The following is a 22739-nucleotide window of genomic DNA, read 5'->3' on the forward strand; positions in this document are numbered from 1 at the left end:
TGCACATCTTTACCAGGTAAAATCATGCAGTATTCCAAAATCAACTTCAGGAACCATTTCAGTTAGTTTAGATCCACTAAAAATATGTACTGGGTGGTAGGGCAGAACCAACGACACCCATATTACCACTCTATTTAGAGTGACTATTTAGAAATCCGGTACTTCCCAGCGCTTTCCATAGAGTCCTAGCCCTATCTCTCTGATGATAGTGTTATGGGGCTGAGGGAGCTATATTTAGCTGGCCCTGTGACTGCACTGGCCATGCTAGCTGGATTCCAGAGGCAAGCTCCAGCTCAGCCGGACCAGCACCTGCTGTCAAAGCTAACTGCCACACCACCACCTAAACTCCTCCTGGGCCTGGACCCCATAAACTGGGCCAACTCTCAGCAGCTAAAAAGTAAGGTCTGATTCATCTCATTTGCAGCTCTTGTTTTAACACAGGCTATAAGAGGGTACTTGACCTAATTTCTTGTTGTAGCTCTATATGCAAAGTTATCTAAAGGTGCATGACAAGTTTATAGTTTTTCTATGTCATTTTTTTCAGTCCATGACAGGATTCAATTCAAGCTGGTTTGAAGACTTGCACCAGGTGGGTATCTTGGATCAGGTGAGAGCTTTAGAACTGGCCTGGGGGCAGGACAGCTTCATGTACAGTAACTGTAGCTGTCACCCTGGAACATCCAGAGTCAATCACAAACACTGGAAGAGCAGTCTATGCTTTCAGGGACCATGGGACCATACAGTGCACTCTCTCTTTAAACAGTGTAAAAGTAACAAGTGCAATAAAATTAAGGTAAACTAAGTTTGTCCAGAATTATAAAACTAACCTAAGTAGTTGGAAGGTATCTTTCTTTTAAGATGTTTCAAGAGTGGAATTGTGATGTGTATTTTGTCTTTTTTTCCCTATCTTCCCTGAACTCATGGCCACATAAGGTAGCATGTGACCTACTGTATGAGTGCTGGGCTGGATGTGACACCTCTGTCTCAGGCCCACAACCCTCACAGTACTGAGCATCTGACCCACCTTATAGGAAAGCTGCCTGCCTGTTCTACTGTGCTACAACAAAGAAATTCATTCAGTTTTTCCTAGTCTTTTAGGGCTACCAGCCTACACATTATGTTAAAGATAACCTTTCCAAATGACATTTTGAATGATGTGACGCCCTTGTCCTCTACTTCGAAGGCCAATGAGCTTCCAACACAAATAGATGAGGAGGAGAGTATCTCAGTGCTGGCTGATGATGCCTTGGATGACTCATCAAGTTCATATTGCACTGCCCTTTGCTCTCTTAGTGAGTATAGTGAGGCTTTGGAGGATGAGGCACACATGCTTTATGCCCAGCCACAATGCGAGGCTACGTCATCTGAACTTACACTCTGTGTAGATCCATCAGAAGAAACAAGCTGCTCACCTGAGATTAATGTCTTGTTGCAAGAGCTCAGATCAAAGGAGAATGAAGATAATGGAGCTTCAGAGAACAAAAGTGAAGAATCCCTTTGTGGACAGGATGAAGCCTCTTTGTCTGTCACTGATCCTCTTTTGTTAGAATCAAAACCTTTTCAATCAAGTGCTAAAATAACAATTCTAAACCTGAATCCAACAAATAGCAATACTGTGTATGCTGAACAAGACAGTCCTCATTCACTAAACATATCTAGGAAAGATTCTTTATCGAAACCATGGAATTATTTCAGACGAAATAATCAAAATGCTCAAACTGATACTAAGCTTGATGAGAGCCTCAGCACTCCGCAACCCAGACTCGCCCCAGCTTTAACTGAAGAACACCAATATAAGCTACATGAAGCTTCTTTATCTGGCACAGATACTCTCTTGGTAGGAACTAAATGTTTATCATCAAGTCTTAAAATACAACTTCAAAATCTTAATACTACAACCACAGACTCTGTAGATACTGGGACAAATACAGCTCAACCATTTAACTCATCCAGCACAGATTCTATACTGAAAACATGGAATAACTTTGGGAACGGCAAGACTACTGCTCAAGCTGATACCAAACATGTTGAGAAATCTGACTGCCTGGAATCCAGATTAACCTCCAACATTGTTTTGACCACAAGTGAAGGAAATCAATATAGCCAGGAAGTGTGGCAAGAACAAACTGGCACTAAGCCAGAAGAAGACCCGCCAACACATCAGCAAAGCTTGACAGAGAGTCCCAATAAGCTCAGTGCTGAGGATAAGCTTGAAGGAGGCGGGTTTATCATTGGTCCTATGAAATGGGAGGGGGCAGAGCAGGGTATAGGGGTTGAAAAGGAGCAGGCAGAGCTGTCACTCAAAGCTAGAAATAGAAAACCGCCTGCAAGCTGCATCTCAACCCTCACAGCCAACAAGCAGAAGTCAGGAATCCCGCCACACTGTTATTCAGAGCGTATCCTCGCAACTGGGCACCAACACCAGCCACGGAGCCCTCCTGTTCCTTGGAGGTGGCAAAAGCAGAGCCGACAAGGTGTCTTGCTGTCAAGTTCGCTTCCCCCAAAACCCTGCGGCAGCTCCAGGCAACACTGCAGCACTGTAGACAATACCAAAGGAGCGTACAGCATGGCAACAAAGCTAGCCGAGACAAACACTGAAGTGAGGCGCCTCGCCACTCTGGACCACACAAGATCCTTATGTCCTGAAGCAAACTACTTGGACGTTTTCAACTCCAGCTGCTGGTCCTCAGATGGAGCCTTCCATGATTGGTCCTTCAACTTGCCTACAACATCAACAAACAACCATAACACTTCAGCTTGCTCAGAGGCTAGCAGTTTTGAATGCATTGATGTGGCCTTGGAAAACCAGGAAGAGCTGAACAGAGGGGCAAAGACTGTACCAAAGAGACAAATTCAACTGAAAAGACGGGATACTGCTGAGCCTCTTACAAATGAAAACAACAGCAGTGGTATCATCCAGGTCCCAGCTACACCCACCCGTCCTCGGGACATCCTCCAGCGTCAGCACAGTACCCCTGCGGCATTTCACCAGGACTCTCATGGATCAGAACCAAAGTCAGCCCAAAATGAGCGAAAGCAACGGTTTCAGAAGTCACTTTCCCTGGATGAAACATCCAGCAAAACGAAAAAGGCTTCCTGCATCATTACAACTGTCCTTTCAAAGAAGATGCAACAAGAAGAGAACCTTCGTGCTCTGGAAGTTTCTGACCGAGCCTTTGCTCCCACAAAAACATATAGCACGACCAGCAACAATGAATGCCTGACCACTTCAGCTAAGGAGGTGTGCACTGAAACTACTAAAGTGAACCTGGCCACAGGTCCTCCCTTAAGTTCTTCCCAAAGTCCTACTCAAAAGACTGACTCACAAACAAAAGTCAGCTCTATTAAAGAACATATGGGCGTTAGCTCCAAAACACAACCCAAACTGATAACAAAACACAGCTTTAATCCTGTACTCAGTAACCTGGGCAGGACTGAGTTTCAGGGCAGTGGTACTGAAATAACCGCCTCTCCAGAAAGTGAGAAAGAGAAGCTGAGCCCCAGTAAGGAGGTGGTACGGCTTACCAGCCAGAGCCCAAGACAGAAGCTATCCTGTGACTCAGCAAAGGGCAAAGCATGGAACTCAAGTGCAGTGATAAGCAGAGCCATCGGCAAACAGGCCTCAGTGAAAACCACACCTGAGGAATGCTGCACAGTGCAGAGAGGCCATAAACAGCACAATATCAAGACTGACCCCAGTACCAGTGCGGACAAGCAAGAGAAACAAGGTGAGAGCAAAGAAAGTACACAATGTCTTGCGATGGCTGGCTGTTTGGCTTATGATCTGGATGCAAGAACAGTGAGTAATGTCCTGTCCCAGCCTACTCAGTGTAGTCCTGTGAAAGAGCAGGAGAGTGATAGTGGAGAGCCCAGGCCACCTGGGCAGCCAGTAAACATGGGTGTTCAAAGCCAGGGAAAATTTAAGGCCATAGCTCCCGTGCATGTGGTAAGGGATATGCGGAGCCTGGTGAAAAACACATACAACCGGTCATTCAGGGGTCCTGGTGAGTTTGAGGATAATATCCATAGTTTTCCACCTGCAACACCTCACCAACTTAGCAGCAAGGGGGAGGACAAGGGAAAGGGATACAAGCAGGACGAAAAGCTACAACTGCGGAAAGTGACTCCACCACTTGCACGGGACAGGATCAGGGATTTGGCCTCTCTTCATACCACTCCCAGAGGATGTGCAACTAAAGCTACCTCTCTCCTGGAACCACATGACAAAACTCCTAGTGCTGGATTTACAAAGGTCAACCCAATTATCGCAGCCGAGGCAAACAGTTGTGCCTTGTCAAAATCTCCAGAGGCAAAGGACAGCCAAACAGCCATCAGCCAAGTGGATGTCCAAGGTAGCAACACAAATTTGAATCAAACAAACAGGGCAGGCATTTCACTACAGACTAACAAGAGGACCTCAACTGAGATATTCAAAAAAGGGCAGTCTGTGGACTCCAGCAACCCAGGATATGAGAAACGCATACTCTCTGAGCATGAAAGGCAACCTCTGGCAGCTGCACTGCAGTATGGTCCACCTGCAGCAAGTTCTGACAAACTAGATAGCTGTAAGCAATTAGAACAGGCATGCTCTACAATCAAAGATGGATGCCAGACCCCAGGCCCACCCCCCAGATCACAAAGTACAGCTGGGCCACCCTCTGCCTGCATCTTAACTGTTGCTCCAACACAAATACTCCCACCATACTTCTACAAACCCAACCCATTGGGCTACCAGACAATCTCTCCTCATATGGGAACAGTTAGCTATGTTCAAGGCCCTGTCTTGGTGCAAACACCATCTCACAACCAGCCTGCTGTGGCAAATGGTCCTGTCCCTTTGATGAGATCGCTATCGGAGGAAGTAAGATTGCTATCTCAGCCATGCCCAACAGATGGAAATGCAGCACAACAAGGCTCATCTAAACAGACAGAGAATGGAGATACCAGACAGAAAATGCCTTCTCCAGATACTCAGCAGTGCACAACTTTTGTTGCAACCCTCGGCGCTGAAGTCGTACAAGGGAGTGCCGGAATGCTGTATCCGGAAGTAGGTGGAGGCTTGGCGCAGAGTCCCCGCCACCTGCTGCTGGACCCTGAAACTGGCCGCTGCTTCTATGTGGACATGCCTCAGCTGCCACAACGCAAAATGCTGTTTGACCCAGAGACCTGCCAATATGTAGAGGTCCTACTGCCACAGCAAACACTTTCCGGCACAGTTATGCCTTCCCCATGTGCCATACCCCTGCCCTCCCTTCATATCCCTGCCATTTACAGTCCACATTGCCTGCCTTATGTCCAGGCACACCCTCAGGTGCTCCAACCACCAGGGCCTTGAGACCTTACAGGACATATGGACTTTATAGTACAACTGAATGCAGGCCTTTTGAACTAGATGACCCACAGACTTTTAATGCTGAACATGAGCTACTTAAAGACTATGAAATATATGAGATTATACACTGCTATCTGAAGAAAAACTATAACAGACAAAATCTTAACTATACAAACTATCTGATCAATATTCCATCTCTGATTAAAAAAAACAAAAAAAAAAAACTACCTCCGGAATTTTCAGCTGACATGGGTGAGTCATGCCATCATTGTATTAATTTTTGCAGGAGCCACATAAAACTATTTAAACACTTAAACGAACAAACATACGCACACAGTTGCTGTACTTGTAAAACACATTTTGGTATGCGTAAGTGTAAGTAAATTTCACTAATCTCACAAATATACCTGTCCTAAATCAGTTTTGCCATTAAAAAAATAGAATGCATTGTTTTTTCATAAACCTTCTAAATGGGTAATATCAAATGTCAGTTACTCACATGCGAATACCCCATGGTCCTTACACGCATATATACATAAATAACCACACATTAAATTTGCAGCATATGTGGGTCATTCTATCATTGTGGTGGTAAACGGGGTATGAATGTTGAGATGTAATTCAAGTGTAAAGCATAATTGTAATGCCACTGACTGTAACACCGCTGACAATAATTACAAAAATCTGAGCTTTTGTCAGTCACTTTATTTTCAGTTACATCATATCTAAAAAAAGCTTTTTTCACATTGTTATTTTATTTCAATTTAAAAATCAGGCCACTGTCAATCTTTTTGCAACACATGAATCTGTTAGTACTTTAGCCCAAATTTATCAGAAATATAAAACTTCTCAGAGTTAGTCCTTCTTCCTTTAAACAAGTCATTCAAAAAGATCTTCCAGTTTTGTAAATGACATTTTATGTTTCTGTAACACCACTGACAGATATCAAAATAAAATTCTCTTTACATATTCAAAATAATTTTAACATAAGACAGACAATAATTTGAATACATTTATACATTTTGAACTGAAAAACAGCATCAGTTCCTTGTTTCAAATACAAATAATCAGTGAAGCCACGGCTATGACATGCTGTTTTTCATGCACAACAAAAATCACTAAAACTCAATCAAAAATAAAAACTATCATAGTTTTGCTGAGTAATTTAAGAATAAAACAAATATTACATATAGATCAACCTTTTGTGCTTTACTTTTTTTTACGCACATTTTCATGGCTGCAAATTTGTGGGACATCATTTGTCACCACAGTGGTAGAATGACCCATGGAATGGGAGAAGAAGCTTAGGTCAACAGAAAATCCCAGGTACATGAAAGTCTTTAACATGTTTAGCATATAATGGATGGGTCACTAATTAAGTGGACAGTCTCTGGAGCTTGAATCAAATCAAATGTACATTATTGACTGTAAACATTGCTAAAAGCACTTTCTTGAAACACTTATTAACAACAAAAAGAATAAGCTGCACAGTGTCATTTTATTTTGAAATAGTTATGTTCATTATAACTATTATATGAGCTGAAATGTTTCATTGGAACTGATCCGCAAAGTATTGTAAAGTATGTACCGGGTCACTTCCCTTTGGTGCCTTGTAGATGTGTTTATTGTTCTCTCTCTGATGCTTCTCCTTACAAGAGGTCTGTAGTCTCACTGAAGGCCTCTCAGCAAATCCCACTGGACTTTTGTAATGAATGAGGTAAATGAGGGGACAGAGATCTGTCTGTGCTTCCTTTAAATCAATGAAAACAGAAACAAAGGGACAGATCCACAGGCCAGTGCCTAAATCAACATAGTATTTAGCTGAAATGCTGCACTGCCCTTAGGCTCTTTTGTACACATACACATACCACTTAACGATTCATTTACTAAGACAAAAGAGAGTGTATATTTTTCACACTTTAGGAGTATGTATGTCAGATATATTGATTCTTATGTTTTAACAATATAACAAGCCTTTTTCTTAAATATCCTACATCACATAGTAGAACTGTGTTCATTTAAATAAATGCTTAACATTGTATTTTTACACTGAGACTTATTGTGTTTGCATCTTAAGTCTTGAAGAATCTGAACCTTTTTTGAGTTTCTGGAAACATTTTGTTTTTTTTGTTGATCACTTGTGAATTTTGTATACAATTAAAGCAAATAAATAAATGCTCACAAACAATTTACGCTCCATTTATTTTAGCCAAATTAATCACCTTCTGCTCAACATCATTCTGAATTAAAAGACCCACTCACAGTTTGCCACAGTGAATATGTGTGTATTTATAATTTAAAGTGTGAATTCAACATTAGTGCTTATAATGCAGTAATAAACACATAACAAATGTCCCTTGGTGGCATTTTTAAAAGTACAATAAATTCGAGCAATAAAGTACATATCTATGGCTATACTTTGGTGGTTACATTTTCTGGAGTGTCCCTCATCACACTTTTAACTTTCTTGAAGTCCTGTTTCTCACACAAGCTGTTTCTGCGCCGGCGTAGCTTAAATCCCTGGAAAGTGGGGCAGATAGGCAGGTAGCGCAGGCAGCCAAGCCGCCTTACCAGCCCCATGCCAACGGGGAAGTTATATGTGTCCGAGTTCACACCAGCCGTAATAAAAGAATCCTCAGCCTTCCACTCTATGAGGCCACGCTCTTTTCTCGTCCCTGTATGCAAACATACAAAAATAGAGTAAAAGTGGCTTAATGACTCATAGGACTTGTTCTATCAAATTTATCAAAGGATATGTTTTGTTGATTTTCTAAGCGAAATTAAGTACACATCCTTTACAAACGAACAAACGTATGCACACTTTAATTCAGTAATTATTGTTTATTTTCTGAAGAAAAGCCATAAAATGTGACCTGCACAAAAGTTAGAGCACATTTTAGATTTTATTATTTTTTTCCCCAATATGTTAAATTTAGCAAATAAATAGAAAATGTGCACTAAAATTTGCAAAGAAATGTCATATCTAAGAGAATATGTCAACTTTTCTCTCTTAGAATATACGCAAAGCGTGTAATTTGACCTAAGCTGTTTAAACTTGGTAAGCTGTATATACCTGGTATGGTGTTGTCCAATAAAAACGCTAAGAATCCTCCAACAAACATTTCCGTAGTCAGGAGCACTGTAAGGATTTGATCCAACTCTGGCATACCTATTGAAATACATTAGCAATCTAGATCAGTATGTTACCATGTACACTGGGTCAATTTTCTTTATAATGCCTCCCATAGAAGGCTACATGGTCTCAGCCAAACACTTAAACGAGAGGTCTTAGACCGCAGACAGACCTGTCTGAATGCTGCCTGGATGAGTTTCCAGATAGTTGGGAAGCATAAGGCCAGAGAACATAGAGAAGCCCAGAACAAAAAGGTTCCGTGAGGAGTTCAGATCCACACTCTGCAGGTTGGACAAACCCACAGCCGTGATCATACCTGTGAAAAATAACAAGATCAACTAAATCAAAGCTCAATCAAAACTGAGTATTGTAACGGACATCAAAAATAATTAAAAAATCAAGCTGAATACAGGCGTCAAACTGGGCCAAACAATCGGAAATTAGTTACGTCGACCCGTAGGTAACCTTAAAGGAAGGTGAAAAATTCCTCTTCGTTTCTGATAACTGATTGAACTGGAGATCTGAATTTGTTTATCAGATTATGTGTAAATGAAGCTAGCTAGCTTGTATTGCATGTAACTTGTGGCTTGGTGATTAGCTAGCTAACAAGCTGTCTATTTAAGGGGAATTTCACTTTTTAAAACGGTTAAGATGTAAACAAAGTCACACAGAGTGGTTTGAAATGCTCCATTCTAGAGAAATGTTCAGTGTCACAATGGTGCACAGTGAGAGGAACAAGACATCTGGAGAGTTTAATTCCTCTGAAATAGGGTGACCCGATGTTCCCGTTTTCCCACTTTTTACTGAATTAAAAACACACCAGAAAGTCCTAAGAAAGACAGAGCAGCAGAGCAGACAGGCAGACGTCTCACACTGTGCTTGCAGGGAGCTGCTACCTACTAACCACTTCTACCAATTATTCACCTAGTTTTAGAGAATTCTGCTGTGTAAAACTCGACCAGAATCTAGCAAGTGTTGCGCGAGTCCATAACATCACCACAAACGTCTTTTCCAGACACAAAGTAACCCAGAAATTAAAAGCAGGGGTAGGGTTACAGTACTACCAGGTGATAGGTAGGTTATCTGATTTGTATGGGCATACAAACTATTTCAATGTAGGCTGCCATGTGATCTACAAATAGTGCATACATTTTTTTTAACTGTGCCACTTTTTCAGCCATCCATGTATGATATGTGGCATATGGTAGGCTACGGTACAATTTTCTGACACAGTTTACAAATTTACACTGTCCCCCCTTTTTTATTTCATTGATAAAAACATTGGATATTTTCATGATATATTGACTGCCAAACTGGAAATGTCCCTGGTTTTCATTTCAGAAATCTGGTCATCTTACTCTACAAGGTAGAGTTGGTAAGTTTTTCCAGATGAACCATTTCAAATCAAAGCACTCTAAATGACTTTATTTACAATTCACTGACTGAATTATATAGACATATTGAAAAATCGCTATTGTAAAACCCATATTGTAAACATGTATTCTAATTACAAATGACATGCGGTGTGCCATCATGCCGCGTGGCTCTACACTGCCTCCAGGTGGACGCAGCTCATTAAAATTCAAAGAGCTTCTTACCGAATAGGGTACAGAACATGCCACCAAGCACTGGATCTGGGAGTGAGGCAAATAGAGCTGTGAACTTGCCAATGGTCCCCAAAACCAACATTATGATTGCACCATACTGCACCACTCGTCTACTGCCCACCTGCACAGGGATCCATGAAACAGGCTCAGATTAATAAAGGTTTTGTCAGCATGCTATTTCAATTTTGGTCATTTTCTTCCAGTTCAGTCTCAGCCTATATCCAGTGTAGTAGACCTCTGCTTTATTACACATTCCTATTAACAGGGAAGATGAAGACCAGCACACAGAAGATGAATAAATTAAAGATCAAGCTTAAAACTGAAGGAACAACATGTGAAAGGGCATTGCAGATACAGTTATATCTGTATATAATCTGTTCCACTCCTGATAACATGTCACATGTTGACACCAAACAAGCAACACGTGAGTTGCTCCATATACGGTACAGCTTGGAATTTAAATGAGAATGAAGACTGGCTGTTCCCACTGCCCACCTTGGTGATGCCAAGCACTCCAATATTAGGACTGGAAGAAGTGGAGCCATTTCCTGTGCCCAGCAGGCCTGCAATAATGCAGCACACGCCCTCTGTGAAGATCCCTCTGAAAAAGAAGAGTCAAATTCATAGCAAGAACTAAGAGGGAACTTTACACTCACAATTTAGAGTTGATAGTAAACAGCATTAGGGCTGTCATTCCGGTGGTACAGCTTTTCTCTGACCTGTTGATGGCATGAACAGGGGGCGGGGGAGCTCCAGAGAGACGGGCACAGGCGTAGTAATCTCCAATAGACTCCACTATGCCAGCTAGAGTGGCACTGAACATTCCCAGCGCGCCAGCTATCGTTATTGTGGGTAAGCCCCACTGACCTGGGGCAGATAACATCCAAAGTGTTAGCATCCAATTTCAGTAGGCCTACTAGTACAGAGCATAATAATCACCCACCAGTATGTGAAAAGCTCTATGTCAACATAAATGTAACAGCTTCAGCTCAACGAAGAACAGTACTCTCCACTATAGATCATCGGCATTCAGGCACACCAGTGAGAATATTTCAGATTATCATTCAATGCAATTGCAAACAAATCATTTATGGACCTATTTAGCAGGGCTTTTTCGTTTGCCCGATTTTCCCCCCAGTTTAGTTACTGCCAATTCAAACCTGCTAGCTAGGTCTTCCCTATCACATAATGGTACCAAGCTGGGAGGGTAGTACATGCTTCCTCTGAGACACGTGAAGCCAGCCATCATTGAGCTACTATGAACAAAATGTCTTTGGACAGCTCAACATGCTTGGAAGAGAATGCCAACTGCCAGTTCAGTTAAATCTACTAACGGACGCCTGCGTTGTGTAGCACTGCTCTAAATGATGTAAGAGGGAATGTGCACCATCCTATCCTGCTAGAGAGAGCTTGGTCTGATGCTGAAAAAATTAAAGTGTACTGAAAAAAAAATTAAAATTTAAGCATTGGTTATCCAGTAAGTCCTGAGTTTATAGATTTTCATTTTTTTCCATTTGCCTTTAATAGAGTGATTGGTAAATCCTATCCTGTAGTTCGGTTGGGGTGCTTTTATACCCAGCCCTTTGTTTTGAACTCCACACTGTGTTCTGGTGCTCACTAAAAAGCTTTCCTTTGCTGAATCAGAAAGCACCTAGATGACACAGAAGCACATGATGAATATATTTTTCACACTCACCACCAAGTTTACAGTTTTTTACTGGCAGAGAAGGTGGAAAAGAGGTTGCATTATACGTCACACCAGCTTGTAAATACGAATACACTTGTAAGTCGAAAAAAGTGGTATTTTCCAGTTACAGACACAACCCCAATGTAGCATAAGGCACTTTTCAAGGGCACTTTTTCTACATCCATATTCACAATATGAGTCTCCCATGCTGAACTTTAAAGATGCTAAAACCTTTGTCCATGTCTTCATTAACATCCAATTTAATATCCTATGGTGTCTCGTTATTGGCATTCCTGCTAAATCTTTATCTTTTTTGAAAATGTGCAAAATAAAACTCTTGCTCTTTCTGTAAAAATCTGCACCACCCCACTTATCTGTCAGTTGAACTGGCTATTTTGTTTGTCCAGTATAAATGTACAAAGCCCAAAATTACTCCTATTCCCCTTTGCCAGTACTTTCAGATCTTTTAATACAAGTCTCCTTACCCTCTCAACTTTCAGACTGTCCATTCTCTAGGGGAGATCTCTGGTCTCCTATTTCAAAGCCCAGCTCAAGTCTTTCCTTCATTCCCAGTACTTTCACTGTCCGTCTCATCCGTTTAGGTTTTAATCAGTTCTCCTGTTTCCGTGTTGATTATATACTATAGGTCTGTCACTGTTTGCTTGTGTGCTTAATTCTGTATGTTTATCTAATACCTATCCTGGTGTAAAGTGTCCTTGACTATGAGAACAGAGAAATAACATTTAAACTAATTATTATAACTTTATTATGACACAATATCACTGAAGATCAGTTCTTGCCTTTAGAATCATGTTTATGGACTTCAGCAAAGCAATATGTAATGCCTTTATGAGTATGCGCTGTGATAAGAGAGGGAGAAGGAGTGCTCACAGGGATAGGGCATGCGGAACCACGGAGCCTGGGACATGATCTCCCCTCTGGCATCAGTGCGAGCCTTGTAGCCATACTTTGATGGGTCACTGGGCAGCACGTCTGTCAGCGTGAGAATATAACACACAAGCCATACGAGCATGATAGCCATGATGATCTGCCAAAAACAAGGCAAACATGCACTGAGGACAACAGAGATTTCATTTAGGACAGCAATGACACGCTCCATACAAGGTCAAAGGGAACTTGGCCACTTGGATGTGGATATCGGCAGGTTTAATTAGAATCCGATATGTGATAAAGTTCAAGCTTCTGCTTATTTAAAGGTTTATAGCAGGGATTTAACTGGGTCAGAGTGACCGAGAACAGATGAGCCCTCATGAGCAAGTTGCTAAGCTAATGCTGGTTCATACCGGAAACATCTTGAATATCTGGAAGCGAGTGGTGTGACAGCCTTTCTGTCTAGAATAAAATGGAAAGGGGAAGGCCCAGTTCCTCAGATACTGAGCGAAGAACACAATGAAGAAGATACACCTGGAGAAACAGAGAACACACACACGCACCACACATGAACAGATGGGCTCATGAAAAATTCATGGTCATCCATGAGAAAAGAACAGCGAAGTTGACATTTAAGATGGATTTCATCATTGCGTATTAGAAATAAATATATTCTGCTTATATAAAAGATATACTACTTGAATGCATAAAAGGGAATTTTTGTATATTTCTACAGAATCTGTGAAAAGTCATTCAGAGTGGTGCAATCTAGTTACTGACTCAGAGGTTTTCTTTTTTTTGTGGTGGTGATGGGAACTAGGGGTTGCAACATCTACACTGTAGATATTTATTGACTATTCAAAAAGACCAGCGAACTGATATGTGTCCTCTGAGTTTTTAAATGTAACACTGATAATGGCTAACATTGGTAACAGTCATTGGTACGCCCTGCATATATCTATCCACCAGGAATGGATTGTAAAGTACACTTGAGCTTAAAACTACCGTAAAACAATGTCTCGCATATCAAGCAGTGTATTTGTAACCCTTTCACGTAACAGTTTTCTGTGATTTTAGAGGTATTAAGCACTTCAGATGTCTGGTTCCCATAACTGCTATAAACAATTCTGACTCATTTTTCTAGAACAGCGTATTTCACATGAAACCAAATTGAAAGACTTTGTTTAAATGACAACTGAATTATGCAGACATTTACAAAAACTGAATTCCCTGTTAGGGCCAGATTCATATGTAGTCATATGCACAGGTTAGAACAACCCCAGTAAAATTACATATTTTGTTAATTTCTAAGTGAAGATAAGGTAACCCATCCTCTACAGGGAACAAACTTAAATATGAGATTGTTTCTGCAAATTGTAGTTCACAATTCTATTTATTGAGTTTGACATATTGGAAAAAGTTACCAAATAAACAGTAATATTTTTGTTAAAATGTGCAGAAGTGTGCTCTTTGCTGAGGATGTGAAAACTTATTTATACTAAGAAAATCAAAAAATGGTCATTTGACCCAGGACGCCCAAACTTTTGCATACAACGGTATATGAAAATGTTTGCACTTCATAACTGACATACATCATATAACTTATCACTTAATCTTATCCTCCTGGCACAAACTATAGTGTATATACTATATACTCTAATAAAAAAGGCAAATCCCTTAAACACAATGAACAATCCATGAAAGTCAGTAGAAAGACAGTAGAATGGTAGATGAAGCTGAAGGCTTAGTGTGCTTACAGCAGAGAGAGGCCCCAGTGGCTGCCTGCTCGCTCTCCTGCAGTCTGAAAGACGGACAGGCCGATGAGGGACACGGTGGGGGTAACAGTCAGTGGCCCGATAGAGTTGAGCAGGAGCCCAGGGAGCCCCACCAACCCAATGACCACCTCTACCAGACTGGACACGATGATGGCCCCCTGAATCTGTAGACCACAGACAAAAAAAATCCAAACAGGACTGTGTGGGATTGCTCAAGGTAGATGTTTCTGATCAGATGTAAATCAGATTCAATTAATGTTAATTCTACTTAAATACTGCTAATTAGCAATAAATATTGTCACAAAGAAGCTATACAGGTCCAAAATCCCAATAAACAAGCTGAAATACACTGTGGCATGTCCCTAATAGCATTAGGATGAAACCTCAAAGAGCTAATTTTTACAGCTAATTTATAACAATAAGGCAGCCTCAAGCCACAGAACCATCGCTATGAAATCACTGCGTGCCAATGCAGCTTTTTTTGAGGAACAGACTGGAATGGAACGTTCTACTGACAGACAAACAACAGGATACAGTAAAATCAATCAAATCTCACTATATTTAATTCCAAAGTTACATCTGCATTCTTCTGGTACCAACACTAACAATGCTATGATTGTAATGATATATATAAAAACAATAATAACAATATAAACAGAGGTTCCCCTCATATGAAATAAGTTATACAGCACCAGTCCAATTACAATAAATGCCATTTATGCAGCAAAAAATGGAAAAGGACAGTGGCTGTGAAAGTGTTTGTTAAATTTGGATTGATGAATGTTGCTTTTGTTCATGTGTTTTAATCACACAACTTACTGGACTGAAACAAAATGGGTTAAACAGCTTTTTTACCACAAGAAATGTAAACTTTAGGTCATATTGCAGCATACTTTTACAGTGTAGTTATGCATGTCTTTGAGTGCCAAATTAAAACATGTAAGTTCCTTCATACATGTCTTATACGTAGTCTTACAGTAACTGCCCACAAATTAAAAGAAGACAGACCACAGAGGGTGCTGCTGATACGACATCCAATTGTTCACTAAGAATGTAAGTTTATGTTTATGGTAATATTTCTTGCACATAAACATTTGGAGTGGGCCTTTAGAAGCAGTGTGATTAATGGGTCATGTACCTACCTCTCTAATCCGGGGGTACCAGATATGAGTGGTGTTGAGAGGAAGGGTCCAGTCTCCATAAATCTCCTCTGCAAAACACAATACCACGCAGCGCTAAACTTACAGGCATGTAGACAACGTAGAGTACAAAACAGAGACACAGTGACTGCTGTAAGTAATGCTGGATAGCATACAGCAAATACCAAATACCTTCAGGAGGACACTTCCACCTCTCCAGTCCTAGAATGGCCTGAGCAGGGATGAGGAAAGCAAATGCACTGGCCTGGAACAGGGGCAACCTGAATATGACGTATATACACACATGAATCAGAGTGATAGACAATAAACTCATCTTTCAGTGCAATGAGGATTACATCTACAAAAAAACAGGGCAGCACTTTGCTCTTCTCAGAAATTTGAGGAGCTTCGACACCAGTAATCCTGACCATTGTCTACAGATCATTAATCAACAGTGTTTTAACATTTAACGTTGTCTCAGGGCATGGAGATCTCTTGGGCAAACAGAAACAAGAAAACAAGATGTCACGGGTCATCAATCAGGCCAAATTCTGAACATAAAGTACTGTGCAGAAGTCTTAAGCAGCAAAGAAAAAAGATTAATCTATCAGATAAAGTCATATGCAAATGTTTTGGCACCCTGGTAAAATGACATTTTTGTTGATTTTCTGAGAGAAAAAAAATACACATCCTCTACAGAGAACACACTTCTGCACATTTTAATGCCCAATTACTGTTTATTTGTTGAATTTTGCATATTGAGGGGAAAAAAGCATAAAATGTGCCCTGTGCAAAAGTACACATTTTATGTTATGTTAAACTCAGCAAATAAACGGAAATTGTGCACTAATATTTGCAGAAAAAAAACGCAGAGAATGCCTTTTCTCTTTATCTTGTCCTTTTGAGCTTTCAATCAAAATATTAGCAAAAATCTTTTTTTGAAGTACAATGACTGAAAAAAACTAACTCTTATCAGAAAATAAATATCTTTCTCAAATGTGTGTGCCACAACTGTTAGCACCCCTTCATTTAACACTTTGTGCAGCCTCCTTTTGCAAAGATAACAGCTCTGAGTCTTCTCCTATAACACTTAATGAAACAGGAGAACACAGGGCAAATGGTCTGAGACCGTTCCTCCATACAGAACCTCTCCAGATCTTTCAGATTCCCAATGTCCACAGTGTGGTCACTGAAGCATTTTTGGGATGTACTTTGGATCATTGTCCTGCTGGAAGATCCTGACTATGACTCAGTTTAAGCTTCCTGGCTGCAGCAGTCAGGTTTTGATTTTATTTCTCCTGGTACCTGATGGAGTCTGTGATGCCATGTATTCGAATAAATTGTCCAGGGCCTTTGGGAGAAAAACAGCCCCACAGTATCACAGATCCACCACCATACTTCACAGTGGGGATGGGGGACTTTTCTGCATGTCTATCTTGTCCACGTCAAACTCACCTTAGGTGTTTGTTGCCAAAATCCTCTGTTTTGGTCTCATCTTACCAAAGAACACGCTCCCCATGAAAGTTCCAGTAACGTTTGACAAACAGCAGGAGCTTGATTTTGGTGGTCTTTGATTGCAGAGGCTTTCTTCTGGCAATCTCCCCAAACAACTTGTGGTTATATGGTTGGTGTTTGATTTCAACTGTCTGGCTCGTTTTTTATAACCATTTCCTGATTCATGCAGCTCAGCAACCTTTTGTCGCACATCACTGCTGTATTCACTGATCTTTCTCCGAGTGATGGATGACTGAGGGACTTTTATGTATTCTCCAGTGAATCAGGAAATCTTGGCTGACCATTCAAGTGCCTAATTGCCTAGGTGAACTTAAAAAACATTAAATATGAATGGGAATATACTTAAGTTAGATTTCAGTCTTAAGGAGTTCTAGGGCTCGCAATAGCAGGCATAGGTTACATAAATTTAACAGAAATATCGCAGTGCAGAGTGCAGAGCAGCACGGTTACCGCCATGGCAGCAGTGAGAGACTTTATTCGTAAATAAGTTGTGTTTAGTTTAATGAAGAGCAGTGTTACATATTAAGAGTTCATTTGCAAAAAAACGATAAACGCCATCCTTCGACAAACGAGCTGTGGTGGGTTATTCATGCGTTTTGTCACAAAACCCGTTATTGTCTAATTTCGAGGAATTACAAGTTCACGTTTTACAGCAGAAACAACCAAACGCCAGTGCTGGTCATCCTGCGGAACCTGATAAATCCGTTCAGCCAATCAGTGTGCAGTATTCGGGTCAGGTGACGCAACGATGCCGCCAACTGTTTTAGGCAAAAACGGCTCTCTTCTCCTTACAAAGAGCAGCACGCAGGTCTTAAAATAATGGCTACAGCATCTAAACAGAGCTGTGTCTAACAAAGAACCACGCTGGATTCAGCCATGTGTGTACAATTCATACTGGACATAAAGTGCCCTGAAACATGAAAAAAACATTGAAGCTTTTGCCAAAAAAAAATAAATAAATAAAAAAATAATAAAATATATATATATATATATATAGATATATATATACATAATATATATATATATATATATATATATTTTTTTTTAAATTAAAAAAATAAAATAAATAAATAAAATCAAAATGCCCAACAGCAGTTAGATGATTTATGAAAATTCAATAAAATGGAGATATCTGTTTTTGCAAATGAACTCTTCATATACAGTATACAGTAGTATGCAAAAGTCATATTGTTTAAGACCATTTATCTTGGCAGTAAATATGCTTTTGCCTGTAAAAACACCAAACACCATTGGAATAGGCAAATAAACATAAATACAGTAAAAAGTAACAAGAATTTCTTATTTTTAAAGTCTTGTGAGCTAGTTTAAAGAACAACATTTGGTTTCAGGAGTCTCCCCCAGCCATTAAATAAACTGTTAAAATTATATCACGAGCACATTTAATTTAACATAACGAAGTACAGATGAACCATGCTTTGGATTCTAATTACAAACAATACAGGAGCTCCTCGAGGTGAGGTTTGGAAAGAGTTTAAAACATTCAATCCAGATTTAGTCATTTTAGATGCTGTTAACAGGCTGCTGATGGAACATTCCAATGGTCAGGAAGAAGGGCTTTCATTTTGTCAGCAGTGACTATTCTCAGTCCATGCTTATTTAAAGGGATTTGAACTAACATAACTAACAGCTATCAGAAGAACACAATACACAATCTCTTATAACTAAACAGCCTCTAGCTCACTCACCTGATTCCAAAGGTGGTCTGTATGAGAGTAGTGATGCCCACACAGGTAAAAATTGTACCAACTAGTTGGCTGACAGTGTACTGGTCACGCCCCACACACATTGAATCAGCTAATAGGAATGGCACAGCGATTGTCCCGCTGAAACACGTCAGGTAGTGCTGGAGAGATAAGAGCAGTTAGAATACTGGGAGTGTAAAAATGCATCAAAGTAGCATCCTGCATTCACTTAAACCCCACAGCGGAGATTCATTAACTAAATTGAGTGCATCAATTTTCCCTTTTTAAGTTATGACACCTTGATTTAGTGGGATTTTGATTTAGAAAAAATGTTTTGTTTGAAAAGTTTTGTTGTTTGTTATTTTTTAATTTATTTTATTATTTTCTTGTATTTTATTTCAAAGCCTGTTTTATTATATTCTATTTTTATTTTGTCTTTTTGTTTATTGTCATACAAGTCTATTTCCTAATCTGCTTTTTTTTGTTTTTTGTTGCTTTTTACCCTCTTGTCTCATTTGGCTGCACTGAAAATGAGGACTGCATGTATGTCAGAATGCATGTAACTAACCCTAAACCTGTAAATTCTTCAGACTCCTGAGTTTTGAGGATAAAGACTTTTGTAGTTTCTGGACACCTGCTCACCCAGCATTTCTTCCGAAATTAAGGGCATTAACAGGCAGGAGCTGGAGCCTATCCCCCACTCACTGGGCAGAAGGCAGGAAAAACAAGTTGCCAACCCATCACAGGCCCAAAATAAATTAAACAAAGCTTGGCTCGGCTCAGCTTTATTGGCTATATGCTACATATTTTAAAAAATAATTCTGAATACCAAAATAATCTATTTGTTGTGAAATCTGAGATTTTATGATGTACTGAATTGAATTAAAACCTCCGATACACGCAAGAGAGGGAAATCAACACTGCCTATTGTTCTTGTACCTGAAGTCCAAGCAGCACACACAAGTACCAGGGTGGTACATCCTCGATTCTGTAGATCATATCGAAGCCAGGTGCCTGAATATGGGCTCCTGTAGGGGGCCTGGACTCCTCACTGGGCTGCTCCTCCACCTCGGCTGGCATGCCGCCATCTAGAGGTGAACACTAGGGAGGACAGCAAACTCATTCAGGCAAACATGGCTATTCATTAGGTTTTCAGTTTTCATTCTTCACTTTAATAATTAACTGTACTCGGTTAGACTGTAACAAGAAGAAAATACTTTCTTACACATTTCATATCACGCTTTGATGGTCAGAGAGTGGCATCTTTTGTTTGAAACATTGACAACGACTTAGGTCAGCTCACTGACCAATCAATGGCATCTTAATCAGACACTAGCTGACATTAGATTCTTTCTAACAACTAATAAAGAACCACTACATAAACAAAGATGAAAAGCAACAGAAAAAAAAACAATAGATGGAATAATACTATATTAATGTAATATTTATTTACATGATTTACACTGCTGTCGAGAAGTCAGAGACCACGCCTCATTTATTTAATTTACAATCAAAACAGCCATAAAGAACAAGTTATTTATTTTTATATCTGAGGAGATATAAATCTGAGGAGATAGATATAAAACATATCCACTTGCCTAAGGAAAGGGAAAGTCAAAGGAAAATAAGTGAAAAACAGGAGTTTCCAAAACTGGAATTTAGAAAAATGATTAAAAGATTTGTAGAAAATGGGACTCCTAACAACCATGCAAGATCTGGTAGACCACCAAAACTGTCACATCAGACAAACATCAGGATATATCAGGAGAATATCAAGCACTACACTTGACTGAAGGTGTTTTGGTTTACTTGGATCATGAGAATCAGAAAAAGCAGTTCCTCACACTGAACTTTGAAGGTTTGGAAAATTTTCTTTGATAAACTGAAAGAGAGTCTCCTAAAAGAATGGGAGTTGTAATGGAGGCAAAGGGTGAAAACACTATCTTCTACTTAATGGCTGTGTAAATGAAGGGTGTTCTGTGACTTTTGCTCTGTATTGTTTATTGCATTTGTGGTGATGTTTATATGGTATTTTTGTGCTGATGTTCCTCCTTAGTAATCAGTGGCTGGGGACCAAAACTGGAACTAATCCTTATCTTAATTTCATATCACATTTCATCAAAGCGCACAGCGCAATGCTGATACACAACGTAACACTTACTAAACAACTTTTTCCTCTTAGTCTGAATATGTTAAACATAAACTACTACTGAGTTCAGTAATTTATTATGAACAAAGACAGGGTTACAGTTTAAATGAACTGGTCCCTGAAATCTGAAGAAAAAAGTTTTGTCCTTACAGTTTTATTACAAGAATTCAGGACAAACAAAAGAGAGATGTGGGAAAAAGTCTTGGCACCAAAGAGTACTGTACTGTGTGCTGTGCATGGCCTTTAGCAAGGACAATTGTCTATGAAAGCTTCTTGTCACCATTACTTACCATCACATTAAGCTGTAATCCAAACTTGCATTTCACTTTTCTTTCTGTTTCAGTTAATTTCGGAAAAGTGGTGAAAACAATAAGGAAGATAGATAAGTTTGACTACACTTAAACCTCACATGTATTTACATAAAAATCAAAAGTCAGTTACAGTAGAGAAAAGTTAGCTCATGTTTAAACATGTATTCTTTCTTAAGGACCTGATACTGGACATCAGAACCAGTAAGCACACAAATGTGCTCCATAATCTCAATAATGGAAATCATGAACTGTGCTCATGCCAAGAGCATGAAGATTCATATCAAATTACAGTGCACTGTGTAAGATTACTGCTCCGTGATAGAGGAACAAACCTGATTTCACAGTTTCACAGTAAACATGCACTTCATGCATTATTGATTTCCTTCACAGAGAGATGACAGAGTATGACAACACAATCTTTCTGTTTATTTATTTTACCTCAGGCTCAGCTGCCATGTCTGTGTGCTTCCTTGGCCCTTCACAGAGGCTGGATGTATGTGTGAGCTCTGCAGGCCCCATGTTGCTGTCGTCGAGAAGCAGCAGCCACGTGCCACCTCATTCTCTGGAGGGCCTCAGGGAGCCAGCTTTATAGAGAAGAGAGAGTATGACTAGATTAGGCAAGTTAATGATCTGTCTCTGGTTGGACTTTACTCACCTGTGCTCATCAGCTCACCACCTTCTAAGAAAGCAAAATTTACAAAGTGGCAGGAGATTCTTTAGGAGCAAGAACGAGAAAAACAGGACAAGTGACAAAGCACGAGGTTTGATTTTAAGCCAAAGCCTTAATGTAGTTATCTGGGCGGTAATGATTGGCTTGGGGGGGTGGGAGTGTCAGAAAGTTTTGATTAAGTTGTTTCATAGGCATGATCAACTTCTTCCTTTTACAGTGAAGACTTGGGGAAGTATCATGGTGGTTGACCACAAGAAAGACATCAAAAGGGACTTATGAAACTTATGAACTTATGAAAACAACACAGTACATTTGAAGAAAAAAATGAGACATACAAAAAATGTGGGAGAGATTTGAGCCGTCATTCAGATGAGTTTTCAATGCGTTTTAAATGCATTAGTATTAAGTACACTGTATTCAGTATAACCTATGACCCAGCGACGGTTAAATGCGATTACATCAACCTTCACACCCACATTAAATAGACCTAAGAACAAGTCCATTATCAGGCCTGATGAGAGAGATGAGGATTACGCAAGTTTGGCGTAAAAGTAGAGGTTCCCATTCGTGGTCTTAGAGAACGCCTGTCCTGCACAGCGTGGAGTTTTTATACTCTTTCACTCCCACTCAGGAAGAGCTTGTTAATGAGTTGAGTTTATAGCTGGGACACACTAAAATATGCAGTGCAGGGAAGCTCCAAGACCATGGCCTAAAGTATGTGTTATACTGCAGCCAGCAGAGGGAGCTGCATGCTAACATTTGACCTGGGAAGCCACCATGAGGTCAGATCACCACAATTATGCATGACTCAGGGTCATTACAATCAA

At 40.1% G+C, this 22739-nt stretch overlaps 1 protein-coding gene and 1 long non-coding RNA gene across 3 annotated transcripts; one reads left to right on the top strand and one right to left on the bottom strand.

Annotated features, from left to right (window-relative positions):
- The first annotated feature begins 269 nt into the window (after positions 1 to 269).
- Positions 270 to 1045, top strand: LOC118819773. Its single transcript, XR_005008203.1, has 3 exons — positions 270 to 397; positions 545 to 589; positions 934 to 1045. It is a non-coding gene; the product is annotated as an uncharacterized LOC118819773 (long non-coding RNA).
- A 4972-nt stretch (positions 1046 to 6017) lies between these two features.
- On the bottom strand, positions 6018 to 22006 carry slc23a1 (solute carrier family 23 member 1). Of its 2 annotated transcripts, none has more exons than XM_036587675.1 (15): positions 21898 to 22006; positions 21681 to 21826; positions 19722 to 19883; positions 18786 to 18943; positions 15757 to 15845; positions 15568 to 15635; positions 14408 to 14589; positions 13064 to 13184; positions 12651 to 12807; positions 10792 to 10939; positions 10568 to 10673; positions 10064 to 10193; positions 8638 to 8781; positions 8406 to 8501; positions 6018 to 8007 (listed from the first exon to the last, which is right to left on the bottom strand). In XM_036587675.1, the coding sequence occupies exons 2-15, from the start codon at positions 21759 to 21761 to the stop codon at positions 7745 to 7747; spliced, it is 1905 nt and encodes a 634-aa protein (XP_036443568.1). In that variant the 5' UTR covers positions 21762 to 21826; positions 21898 to 22006; the 3' UTR covers positions 6018 to 7744. The 2 variants fall into 2 exon arrangements, with proteins under 2 accessions (XP_036443568.1, XP_036443569.1); XM_036587676.1 differs by lacking the exon at positions 21898 to 22006 and adding an exon at positions 21222 to 21265 and having other exon boundaries at positions 21681 to 21807.
- Between the last annotated feature and the right edge of the window lie 733 nt (positions 22007 to 22739).

Source organism: Colossoma macropomum, unplaced genomic scaffold (genome assembly GCF_904425465.1).
Source record: "Colossoma macropomum unplaced genomic scaffold, Colossoma_macropomum, whole genome shotgun sequence".
Lineage (NCBI taxonomy): Eukaryota > Metazoa > Chordata > Actinopteri > Characiformes > Serrasalmidae > Colossoma > Colossoma macropomum.

Excerpts from the sequence above, each read along its gene's own strand:
- slc23a1 (XM_036587675.1), bottom strand. The coding sequence starts at position 21,761 with ATGGGGCCTGCAGAGCTCACACATACATCCAGCCTCTGTGAAGGGCCA. Across the intron at positions 19,884-21,680 it reads ACATGGCAGCTGAGCCTGAG|TGTTCACCTCTAGATGGCGG; the intron begins GTAAAATAAATA and ends TGTCCTCCCTAG. Across the intron at positions 13,185-14,407 it reads CACTGGGGCCTCTCTCTGCT|GTGTATCTTCTTCATTGTGT; the intron begins GTAAGCACACTA and ends CTGTTTCTCCAG.